The sequence below is a fragment of the Echiichthys vipera genome, assembly GCF_963691815.1.
Source record: "Echiichthys vipera genome assembly, chromosome: 21".
NCBI classification, from domain to species: Eukaryota; Metazoa; Chordata; class Actinopteri; order Perciformes; family Trachinidae; genus Echiichthys; species Echiichthys vipera.
The window spans coordinates 1,706,102-1,719,271 of NC_139846.1; the positions used below are offsets into that span (position 1 = coordinate 1,706,102).

The following is a 13,170-nucleotide window of genomic DNA, read 5'->3' on the forward strand; positions in this document are numbered from 1 at the left end:
CAGAGCTCCGGCTTGTCTTCTCCGTGTTGGTGTATTTCTGTCGCAGTTACAGTGCCACACCCAGGCCCGGCATGTGTATCACAGCGTTTTCAGCTGGTTTCACTGGTTTCGTGTGGACGCAGATATTTCTTGAGCCGAGTCCGTGTGGACAGAAAACTTTTCAAGAATGGAGGGGAAAAAAAGGTTGTTTTCGATTGTGTGGACGTGCTTTAAATCAAATGCAACTATTCTGTATTTCTCAGAAAGAATGGCGCGCCGCTGTAACACTGATCACCAATCAAAACCAATTCAGAGAAATATGTCACCTCCAGAGTCACAGTCTCTCTGGGGCCTTTTATTTGTATTGGAAACATGGCGAGTAAGGTCGCACTCACACTCTCCATCGGTACTGTGCCCAAACAGGTTTTACGGGTAAAGCCTAGTTCATTTGACCAGTGTGAGTGCAACTGCTCCGCGCCTAGCTGCGGCCAGCTTGCCGGCCATGGACCGTTTGGGAGAGGTGGGCTTTTGTAAAGCACGTCTGCACATGTACTAGCACGAGAGTGCGCACGTGTATGAGCACGAGCATGAGGCTCTGACGACATTTTATGTGCACCTGTTCGGACATAAAAAAAAAGGACTAAGCGGCCATTTGAGAGGGCGTGCCCTGCAACTTTCCGAGCGGCCACATTTTACCCTAATGGAAACAGGCCTTTTGAAATTGTTTTGTTTGACCAATGATCCAGGGCCCAAAAGGATTTAGTGTACCCTCAGCGAATACTAAGAAATCAGCAAAGATTCAATGAAGAAGCTGGCTGGGGATTCTGAATGTACTTTCTTTCTCCTGCTCAGATGAGTGCAGCATTCCAGAAAAAGGTCCAGAATAAGATCAAAGATCTTCTCCAGCAGATGGAGGAGGGCCTAAAGACTGCTGACCCCCATGACTTCTCCACTTACACTGGCTGGACAGGTCTGTTGCCACCACTATAAAACTGACGACATACCAATTCCATGTGTTCAACACATCACTGATCCCCAGTGTACTGTCTTTACTACAGGCATTGCCTTACTGTACCTCCAGCTGCACCGGGTGTCCCATGAGGCCACCCACCTGCAGAGGGCACTGGACTATGTGAAAAGGACCATGAGGATCCTGAATGGCCGTAAAGTGACATTCCTGTGTGGTGATGCGGGGCCGCTGGCAGTTGGTGCCGTGGTTCACCACAAACTGAACAACACTGTTGACAGCCAAGACTGTCTGTCCAGGTGAGGGTCTGGGATGTGAATGTTAGTATAGATGTAGTTGTTCAACACGGTGCATCTAATGTGGGCCACATCACCTTATTAAAGAGATACTTTACCCATCTTAATCCAGGTCTGTGTCATGGCAATGTGGGCGTTGTGTTCAGATGAACAGTGTTTGGCCTGTCTCCATGGCTTAAGTTCCAGAGGAACGGAGCATCAGTGATATGCCGAAATCCCCAAACACAATGCTCAAACTGCCATTACACAAACCTGGATTAAAATGGGTAAAGTATTTCTTTAAAGGCCCCTTATTGTGCTGATTTGTATTTTGGGTTTCTTCACATTTAGATTATATAATGTTCAAAAAACAACATTATTTTTCTCATACTGTCTGTTTGAATACACCTGTATTCATCTTCTGTCTGAATGCTCTGTTTTAGTGCCTGTCTCTTTAAAGCCCAGTTAAGACAAATGATTGACGAAACAGTGTTAGAACGTTGCAGGTAAAGTTGCAGCGGTGTGAAATGACCCGTCTGGTCTGGACTCAAACCGGCTGATGTTGTCGCCTGCAATTCAACTTGTCAAATCTCCAGTAGCTGGTTTTAGAACGTAACACACCTGTTGCAACAGCCAATTAAATCTTAGCAAAATCCGCTGGACAAGTTACTTAGGGCGCACTCACACTGTCCTTCTGTACCGGGCTAAAACCGTTTTTTCAGCTAAAGCCTTGTGCGTTTGAGCAGTGTGAGTGCACCCGCTCCGCGCATAACTGCGGACAGAGGGCCGTCCACGGCCCGCCTGAGAGAGGTGGGCTTTTGTAGAGCCCGTTTGCACATGTACGAGGACAACAGGGTCGCCTCCTTACGCTTGCGGGTGGTAGGGGGAAAAACTCTGTCTGTTGTTTGTGTATATGTACCGAACAGCAGTTCAGTACAGTAGTATTCGGCCTTCTTGGAGACCCTAAATGTCCTGCATGGGGCTCCAGTAGGAGACTCCATAGTTATGCTGGGAAACTTCAACACTCATGTGGGCAATGATGGAGACACCTGGAGAGGCGTGATTGGGAGGAACGGCCTCCCTGATCTAAATCCAAGCGGTCGTCTGTTATTAGACTTCTGTGCTAGTCACGGATTGTCTATAACTTACACCATGTTCAAGCATAAGGATGCTCATAAGTGTACGTGGTACCAGAGCACCCTAGGTGATCAATTTTGTGATCGTATCATCTGATCTGAGGCCGTATGTTTTGGATACTCGGGTGAAGGGAAGGGCAGAGCTGTCAACTGATCACCATCTGGTGATGAGTTGGGTCAGAGGGTGGGGGAAGATTCTGGACAGACCAGGTAAGCCCAAAGTAGTGCGGTTGAACTGGGAACGTCTGGAGGAAGCCCCTGCTCGAGAGATCTTCAACTCACACCTCCGGCGGAGCTTTTCTGGCATCCCTGTGGAGGTTGGGGGCATTGAACCGGAGTGGGCAACGTTCAAATCTTCCATTGCTGAAGCTGCAGCGGTGAGCTGTGGCCTCAAGGTCTTCGGTGTCAAGGGGCGGTAACCCTCAAACACCGTGGTGGACACAGGTGGTCAGGGTAGCTGTCCGACTGAAGAAGGAGGCCTTCCGGGATATGTTATCCCAGAAGACTCTGGAGGCAGTTGCAATGTACCGACGGGCCAGAAGGGCTGCAGCCTCTGCTGTGATAGAGGCAAAGCAGCAGGTGTGGGAGGAGTTCGGAGAAGTCATGAAGAAGGACTTTCGGGGGGCACCAAGGTGCTTCTGGAAAATCATTCAACACCTCAGGAAGTGGAAACGAAGAACTGTCCAAGCTGTTTACAGTAAGGACGGGACACTGGTGACCTTAACTGATGAGGTAATCGGGCGGTGGAAGGAGGGACTATGAGGAACTCCTTAATCCGACTAACACGCCCTCTTTCGTAGAGGCAGAGCTGGAGACTGATATGGAATCATTGTCAATATCTCTGGCGGAAGTCACTAAGGTTGTCAAACAACTCCACAGTGGCAAAGCCCCAGGGATTGATGAGATTCATCCAGAAGTGCTGAAAGCTTTGGGTTTGGAGGGGCTGTCTTGGTTGACAAGGGAGTGGCAGACTGGGATGGTGGTTCCCCTATTTAAAAAGGGGGACCAGAGGGTGTGTGCCAATTACAGGGGTATCACACTATTCAGCCTCCCTGGTAAAGTCTACTCCAAGGTGCTGGAAAGGAGGGTTCGTCCTATAGTCGAACCTCAGATTGAAGAGGAACGATGTGGGTTCCGTCCTGGACGTGGAACAACGGACCAGCTCTTCACTCTCGCAAGGATCCTGGAGGGGGCCTGGGAGTATGCCATCCAGTCTACATGTGCTTTGTGGATCTGGAGAAAGCATATGACCGGGTCCCTCGAGAGATACTGTGGGAGCTGCTGCGGGAGTATGGGGTGAGGAGGCCACTTCTGTGGGCCATCCAATCTCTGTACACCCAAAGCGAGAGCTGTGTCTGGATCCTCGGCAGTAAGTCGGATTCGTTCCTGGTGGGGGTTGGCCTTGCCAGGTGTGCGCTTTGTCATCCAAACCTGTTCGGGATTTTCATGGACAGGATATTGAGGCGTTGTCGTGGTGGGGAGGGGTTTCAGTTCGGTGGGCTGAGGATCTTGTCTCTGCTTTTTGCAGATGATGTGGTCCTGATGGCATCGTCGGTCAGTGACCTTCAGCACTCACTGGATCGGTTCGCTGCCGAGTGTGGAACGTCTGGGATGAGGATCAGCACTTCTAAATCTGAGGCCATGACTCTCAGCAGGAAACCGTTGGATTGCTTACTCCAGGTGGGGAATGAGTCCTTTCCCCAAGTGAAGGAGTTCAAGTACCTCAGGATCATGTTCACGAGTGAGGGGACAATGGAGCATGAGTTTGGCCGGAGAATCGGAGCAGCAGGGGCGGTATTGCAATCGCTCTACTGCACCGTTGTGACGTAAAGAGAGCTGAGCCGGAAGGCAAAGCTCTCGATCTACCGGTCAGTCTTCATTCCTACCTTCACCTATGGTCATGAAAGCTGGTTCATGACCGAAAGAACGAGGTCGCGGGTACAAGCGGCCGAAATGGGTTTTCTCAGTAGGGTGGCTGGAGTCTCCCTTAGAGATAGGGTGAGAAGTTCAGCCATCTGTGAGGAACTCGGAGTAGAGCCGCTGCTTCTTTGAGTTGAAAGGAGCCAGTTGAGGTGGTTTGGGCAACTAGTAAGGATGCCCCCTGGACGCCTCCCTAGGGTGGTGTTCCAGGCACGTCCAGCTGGGAGGAGGCCTCGGGGAAGACCCAGGACTAGGTGGAGAGATTATATCTCCACACTGGACTGTGAACGCCTCAGGATCCCCCAGTTAGAGCTGGTTAATGTTGCCCGGGAAAGGGAAGTTTGGGGTCCCCTGCTAGAGCTGCTGCCCCCGCGGCCCGTCCCTGGATAAGTGGTTGAAGATGAGATGAGATATACAAACAACAAATATTATACAGACGAAAACATATATTCGAACATTTTTTTCAGAAATCTATACAAGATCAAAATTACCAGACTAATGTGCAATCGAACAGATTGTCTATAGTTAGTTAAATCACAGAGAGGGGGTGACAGAGTTTCCAAGGGATGCATTGTTTAGTTTAATGACCACAGGCAGGAAAGATTTCCTGTGGTGCATCTGGGTGCGGAAGTCTTCTGTTGAAGGTGCTCCTCTGCTGAGCCAGTTTGTCAAAGAGAGAGTAGCAGACATTGTCCAAGATAGACCGGAGCCTGGACAGCATCGTCCTCTCTGCCACAGTCGTCAGGGTGTCCAGCTCCTCCCCCACGACATCACCGGCCCTCTTCATCAGTTTGTTCAGTCTGTTGGTGTCTGCGACCTTCAGAAGAGCCTTAGGCCTTAGGGCCACTGGGACGCAGCGTCTTTGTCAAGGGCAAAAGGCAGGACGTCTCTTTCACAGCACAGGGACTCTCCTGAGGTGCAGGCTCAGATTCTGTTTCTGATTATTCATGACTGTAGAATACCAGAATCCTTAAAAAAATCATGCCTTAACTAAACTGAAAGATGTGTTGCAGCATAGTGTTTTCATTTAAGAGTTTTAGAGTCTGTACTACGTTTTGCTCTCATTTACGTATGTGTTTTGCTCTTCTCCTCACTCTGGGGTCACTCAGTAATGCGGTCCGTTCGAAGGGAGCTCTGTAACGCGGTCCGTTAGGAGGGAGCTCTGTAACGCGGTCCGTTCGGAGGGAGCTCTATAGCAGATCTGGAAAAGCCTGCGTTTGCTCTGTTGAAGACCAGCAGTTCATCCATCTTGTTGTTCAGAGAGTAGACGTCTACCAGATGTATTGATGGGAGCGCAGTTCGAAATCTCGCTGTCGCAATTTAACAAGCAGTCTGACTCATTTCCTCTGTACCTTGCAAATCCGATAGATAACTGCTCCTCTAACTAAAAGCACTCTGAAGCCTACTGGTTAGGTCAAAAGCAGTGAAAAAGTTTGCTGGGTGTTAAAAACTTCTCCCTGTAGATCAAATAAACAAAAACATAAAAATGACTACCTACTGAGGTTGCCACCTGTGGTGTCATCTTGCAGACAGCTTATCATGACACTCTATGTACAGTGTAGGAAAAAGTGAGTTCTGATTTTGAACCGTATTTCTGTGTCACCATAGCCTGTGTTTGTCCGTCAGGCTTCTCCAGCTGCAGCGGTCAGTGCTGAGTCCAGACTCTGAGATGCCAGATGAGCTGCTGTATGGCCGGGCCGGCTACCTTTATGCACTGCTCTACATTAACAAAGAGATAGCAGCTGACACTGTGGATGAGAGTATCATAAATAAGGTGAGATGTGCACATGCTTTTTTCCCCTCAAATATATCCATTAGGTATTCCAGTTTTTACAGTTTAACTTCTTACCATTCTGCCCCCTTTTGTTAGAGGCATGAGCGTTGGGGACAGGAGATGTTCAGGGTTAGATGAAAGGTCACAGTAGATGCCACATAGAAGAGGCATACATCATCTGATCTGATGGTCATACAAAAGTAATCCCTCTTTATTCTGCCTGGATTTTCTCTTTTCTTATTATTTTGCTGTGTGGATGGTTTGTTTGTGGGTGTGGGCAAAGAGGCTTCGACCCCAGGTGGGTGTTTAACTTGCTAAGATCTAAGGCTATTTTCTCGATTTTTGCATACTTTTTAAAATTCACTCTTTAAGGGTACTTGTATATAACATAATTCTGTAGTGTTTTATATGGAAATGTTCAGAACAAACTTGTCCTGGAGCAATGTGTAAAGAGATTTTTTTTTTTTGGCCCAAAGGCTGAAAACTGAATTCCGCTTTTTCAAATTCTTCATATCTCTTATGAAAACATATTCATTTATTCATGTGGACAAGCTGTTTGGGTGATTGAAATTAATTTACCAAAGTCTTAGGTTCACAAAAGTAGTGTAATCTATGGGGGCAGAAAAGGAGTTGGTGGCAGCTGTTCACTGGGCTCTGATGGTAACTCATTTATTAAGTGAAGCACACTAATCATACATAACTAAATAACCAATACAAAGTCATACTTTACTAATGGACAGTCAATTTTGTCAAATCAATTTAATGACTATTGATACACAGACCAATTTAGGCATTGCACACAGAAGCACACTTTTGCCGAGCTGGTCACAATTGCGCATCGTTTTTGTGAAGTAAAAACACTTACTCATCTTCAAATGGATCTCTATTGTTCCTCTCTGTTGGAGGAATCAACCCTCTGGCCCAGAGGCACCCTAGGGCGCACTCACACTGTCCTTCCGCACCGGGCCAAAACAGGTTTTTTCGGGTAGAGCCTAGTGCGTTTGACCAGTGTCAGTGCAACCGCTCCGCACCTAGCTGCGGCCAGTTGGCCGTCCACAGCCCGTTTGAGAGTGGTGGGCTTTTGTAGAGCGTGTTTGCACATGTACGAGCACGAGCATGCGCACGTGTACGTGTATGAGCGCGAGCACAACGCCTACGGTGGCTCTCACGTCATTTTATGTGCGCCTTTTCGGAGATAGAAAAAAAAAAAGACGGACCATGCGCGGACATTTAACAACAACAACAATGGCAGCGAAAGGTTCACGTTGGTGTGAGGTGGAGTGTTTACTACAGATTTGGTACAGATTTTACATTTAACAGCCACCTCCGGGTCAAGGGATTAGAGGAGGCCAGTTGAGAGCTGGGCCAAAGACAGAGAGGGCCAAAACACATGCCCAGTTTCATGGTTGGCATGAGGGGTTACTGATACATTAGACTGGCATTTCGGGGTGTCATCACAAGAATCGTCCCTTTCTTGATGATGAGACACATAGGGCACTATTAGGCCGACTAATGGTGGCCAGTATGCAGGCAAACCAATGGACTCGACATTATGCTGTTTCTTTTCAGGCTCCAGCGACTGCTTGTGTCAGCATATACTGACCCCACCTAGCCAAATATTAAAGGTACTGTGTCCTATTAAGAACTTTTGGATCAGATCCGCCTTGTTAAATCAGTTGCCAATTGATATGAAAGCCCATAAAGATTCATGTTGTTTTTTAAACAAGTTTGGCATTACAGAATGGATTCTCTACTAACAGTGACAACAAACAAGTGATGGCTGACTCATATGAACTCAGCATGGGTTGGATGTGCATCGGTATGTCAGCGTTAGCAAATAGTCTGGCTCTACGGCTTATTGTGGTACAGGTAAAAGACCTTCTGGCTTGTTTGTAATTCTTTCTTTCTTCGTTTTTGGCAGTGCTGTGCCCCTGATGCAACAGATAAATAGATACATTGCAAAACAGATAGTGGAGAAAGCAAAAGGGGAGAATTCCATCTGAAATGGGTGTCCAATTGCAGGCTTTATACCAACGGTCTGTCTGGTGAGTTAGAATAGGGGATGTGTAAATAAACAAGCTGGCTGTAAATCTGCTCTGTCATGAGGGAGGGAGTTCTGCTGCAGCAGAACACTTTTCCTTTCTTTTTCACTCACTTTATCTTGCTAACATAAACTGCTGACTCAGAACCTCCAGCCCCCTAGTCACAAAGACACACAAACACACTCACATATGGCAACATAAACCCACAGTATTGCTTGTGAAAACATCCTCAACACAACCTGAATATGTTTCTACTAAAACCGGCCACCAACCGGACATACACCCATCTGAAGGTCCTTGATCAGCAATTAAGAATTGAATCCAATCTGCACATAACCATGTATAATAATATCAGAATCAGAATCAGAATCAGAATCAGGTTTATTGCTAAGTATGTTGGACATACAGAGAATTTGACTCCGGCTCATGCTTTACTCACAGTTTCCAAACATTTAACAGGACAAACCTAAACATAACAATAACAATAACAATAACAGAACAATAACAGAACAACACAGAACAACACAGAACAATAATTTAAGATAAAAAATAGAGGTAATATTAAAAATAGGTTATCAACTAAATATGAGAAATTTAAAATAGAAAGATAAAATAATTGTGCAAAGTAAAGTGAACAGGCTGTTATAAATATCTTTGTTATATTATTTTACAATGATATACATAAGGTGCATTAGGTGCATTTGTCTTGTATGTCTGGCATGTGTGTGTGATGTGTCGGGTGGGGTCAATTGTTCAGCAGTGTGACGGCCTGGGGGTAGAAACTGTTTTTATGTCTGGCTGTTTTTGTGTACAGAGTTCTGTAACGCCTGCCAGAGGGGAGAAGTTCAAAGAGGTGATGTGCAGGGTGTGAAGGGTCTGCAGAGATGTGAACTGCCCTTTTCCTGACTCTGGATGAGTGCAGGTCCTGGATAGTGGGCAGTTTGACACCAATGATTCTCTATGCAGTCCTGATTGTCCGTGTCAGTCTGTTCTTGTCCTGTTTGGTGGCCGATCCAAACCAAACAATGATGGAGGTGCAGAGAACTATGTCCAACCATTTTACCATAGAGCTGAATTTGAGGTGCAACCCAGTGTCCTAAAACATGTTTATACTGTATACTACTGCAGATGTTGTCCTACAATATTAATATGAGAAATATCTGTCGGGTTTAGTGTTACAAGTGATCCAAAAATTAGGACTTTGGTACGATACCTGCCTAGAATATCTTGATACCCATACTAAAACGATACCACGGCGGAAAAACTAAAACATCAAAAGTAATGGAATAAAATTGGAGTGGAACTTTTTCATATATTTCTTTCTTTTTATTAATCAAAACACCTAAACTTTAAAAGTCAAAATAAAATATATTTTTGTCTTCTTAACATGTTATAAAATACAACACAAATAACCCAGACCTGATGGAGGTCTGTGCTATAATCAGACCATTCTCTACTAATGTAAATTACAATATGTATTAAAAATTATTGACAAAAATGTACATGCGATAATTATATTACCAGTACTGAATGACTTAAAATAGATAATCGACATCATGTTAATCTGAGGGTACGTCAATACGATCGAAAAACGACCTTTGTCGTTCTTAAAAAGTTTTCCGTCCACACGGACTCAACTCAAGAAATCTCTGCGTCCACAGGAAACCAGTGAAACTGAATAAAAAAGCTGTAATACACATCTGTGGCGCTGTAACTGCAACAGAAATACACCAACAAAGAGAAGAAGAGACGGGGAGAGCCACTGTTGTGTAGAATCATAATGCAAACACTGGAGAGTTTCTCTCCAAATCTGGAGACTTCCCAAATCTCCTCCATCCTAGAGAGAAATCTGTCCACTGTTTATGGACTTGTACTTGGTAAATGGACTTGTACTTATATAGCGCCTTTCTAGTCATCTAACTACTCAAGGCGCTTCACAGTGTCTGTCACATTCACCCATTCACACAGACATTCACACTGATGGCAGTGGATACATACCATCTAATCTGATCTAACCATTCACACCACATTTACACACCCATGCGCAGCACGGGGAGCAATTCGGGGTTCAGTGTCTTGCCCAAGGACACTTCGACATGTGGACCGGGGGGAGATGGGGATCGAACCACCAATCTCTCAAACAGAGGACGACCCACTCTGCCACCAAGCCACAGCCGCCCCATGTGTTAGTGGAGACTTCTGTGGTGTTTTGGACTCTGATGCACCAATCACTCTGCAGTTAGTAACGAGCAGAGGGTGCTGCTGTGAGCCCCTTCACCGTCGCAAAGCAGTCACAGGCGGCACTATCTCACTAGATTTAGAGACTTTTCACACCTTCTAAGAACTTTATTTAGAAAAAGAGACTAGAGAGCACCTTATTCAGAGCATCAGGGAAAAGGGAGAAATCTGTGATCGGCCTAATTCATTCCCATGCATGTGGCTCAGAGTCCAGTTCAGTAAATAGTCTGTGGGTCCATCTCTCTCCTCTCACGCAGCAGCACTGTTGTTGTTATGTGACACGGCAGGGTTAGAGGTCATCGCCCCGATGATGCCATCCTTTAACAAAGTATGTGGTTTCGCCGTTCAGACGACAATGCCAAGGGGGGCGTTTTCAGATCTTCCCACTCTGGGACCTTACAAAAGATCTTGTTTTCAGGCTCTGATAACACTGGCTGTGTGAGGATGGACGGCCTAAAAAATACTAAAAATGTACGGTTAGGGAAAAACGCGTCCTCGTGTGGACAGGCCCTGAGGCACATCCTTTTTTTCAGTTGAACAGCTGTGTCAGGACAAAATGGCCTCCTGGTGTTGTTGATCAGCATACTTACTGACCACCAGTTCATGTTCTGGTAAAGTTAATGTCTCCAGCTCATGTTCTGGTAAAGTTAATGTCTCCAGCTCACGTTCTGGTAAAGTTAATGTCTTCAGCTCACGTTCTGGTAAAGTTAATGTCTCCAGCTCATGTACTGGTAAAGTTAATGTCTCCAGCTCACGTTCTGGTAAAGTTAATGTCTCCAGCTCATGTTCTGGTAAAGTTAATGTATCCAGCTCACGTTCTGGTAAAGTTAATGTCTTCAGCTCACGTTCTGGTAAAGTTAATGTCTCCAGCTCACGTTCTGGTAAAGTTAATGTCTCCAGCTCACGTTCTGGTAAAGTTAATGTCTCCAGCTCATGTTCTTGTAAAGTTAATGTCTCCAGCTCATGTTCTGGTTAAGTTAATGTCTCCGGGCTCAAGTTCTGGTAAAGTTGATGTCTCCAGTGTGAACTGTTTGCATACAGAGATGTTTGAACCACATCGGACAGTTAAACAGTTAGCTTTAGCGTCTGACTTTGATGGCTACAAATTTTATAGTTTATTAGACTAATGATAGTATATATGAGTAAAAGTAATAATAGCAGCAGGAAGCAGCAGGCACCACCACGAGACCTGCGAAACGACAAAGCACAAACAACTCCTGGGAAAAAGTTGAATTAGTAACATGCATTTATGAGACATGAATGATACAGACAAAGAGGAGAGAAGCTCAGGGTATCAGGAAAAGTATTATCCCCCGGCAGACGAGGCCTATAGCAGCATCATTTAGCAGAACAAAATCATTTTAAAAATAACAACATTGTTAAGGGATTGTAAGCCCCTGCTGTAAGCTTTATCAAAAAGGAAAGTTTGAAACTTTTAATTTTACTCTTAAATATGGGCACAGTGTCTGCCTCCCGAATAACACTTGGGAGTTTGTTCCACAGGAGAGGAGCTTGGTAGCTGAAGGCCTCCCATTCTACTTTTGGAGACTCTAGGAACGACAGGTAGCCCTGCATTCTCACACCGCAGTGATCTAGTTGGGTAATATGGTACTATAAGCTCTTTAAGATACGACGGAGCCTGACCAGTAAGAGCTTTGTAGGTAAGAAGAAGGATTTTAAATTCTATTCTAGATTTTACAGGTAGCCAATGCAAAGAAGCTAATACAGGAGAAATATTTTCTCTTCGGTTTGTTTTAGTAAGTACACAAGCTGCAGCATTTTGGACCAACTGGAGACTCTTAACAGACTTATTGGAGCAGCCTTATAATAAGGAGTTGCAGTAGTCCAGCATAAAGGTTACAAAAGCATGGACTAGTTTTTCTGCATCTTTCTGAAACATAATGTTCCTAATTTTTGCAATGTTAAGCAGGTGAAAATATGCAGTCCTTGTCGTAAATTTTATGTGAAAATCGAAGGACATACTCTGATCAAAAATAACACCCAGATTCCTTACTGTGGTGCTGGAGGACAACATAACATCATCCAGAGTAGCAATATCTTTAGCTATTGAGTTTCGGAGGCCTTTGGGGCCAATTACAATAACTTCAATTTTAACTGAGCTTTTTATTTCCTTAATGCACATTTGAAGTTTAGCTAACTGATCGGTTTCTTCTAGTTTGATCGACAAATACAATTGTGTATCATCAGCATAACAATACAAATTTATGGAGGGCTTCCTTGTAATATTTCCTATGGGAAGCATATATAAGGTGAATAGAATCGGTCCAAGGAAAGAACCCTGAGGGACTCCGTGACTGACTTTAGTGTGCATGGAGGATTTGTCATTAACATGTATAGATAAATAAGACTTAAACCAGCTTAACGCGGTTCCTTTAATGCCAATTAGATGCTCCAGTCTCTAGCAGGATGTGATGGTCAATAGTGTTGAAGGCTGCACTAAGATCTAGTAAAACAAGTACAGGGACAAGTCCTTTATCTGAAGCTATTAGAAGGTTGTTAGTCATTTTTACCAGTGCTGTCTCAATGCTATGATTCATTCTAAATCCTGACTGAAAGTCCTCAAATAACTCATTATTATGCAAAAGGTCACACAGCTGATTGGCGACTCACTTCTTCACGATCTTCGGGAGAAAAGGAAGGTTAGATATAGGTCTATAGTATGCTAGTAACTCTGGATCAAGACTGGGCGGAAATAGTAGAGGTTAATTTGTTAAGGTCAACTGCAGAAAAGCAGTCCAAGTATACATCATGTCGTACAGTTGTTTTTCTAAGGTTCCTGGGTTTGAATAAAAATTAGTGCCAAGCAAGTTGATTTTGT

At 44.9% G+C, this 13,170-nt stretch overlaps 1 protein-coding gene across 1 annotated transcript in view; it reads left to right on the forward strand.

Moving 5' to 3' along the window:
• Positions 1-13,170, forward strand: part of lancl2 (LanC lantibiotic synthetase component C-like 2 (bacterial)) — a 62,330-nt gene that overhangs the window by 15,538 nt on the left and 33,622 nt on the right. The window contains exons 2-4 of the mRNA XM_083936469.1: positions 832-949; positions 1,038-1,245; positions 5,904-6,051. Of these exons, the coding sequence (XP_083792595.1) occupies positions 832-949; positions 1,038-1,245; positions 5,904-6,051 (474 nt within the window). The remainder of the gene's footprint in view (positions 1-831; positions 950-1,037; positions 1,246-5,903; positions 6,052-13,170) is intronic.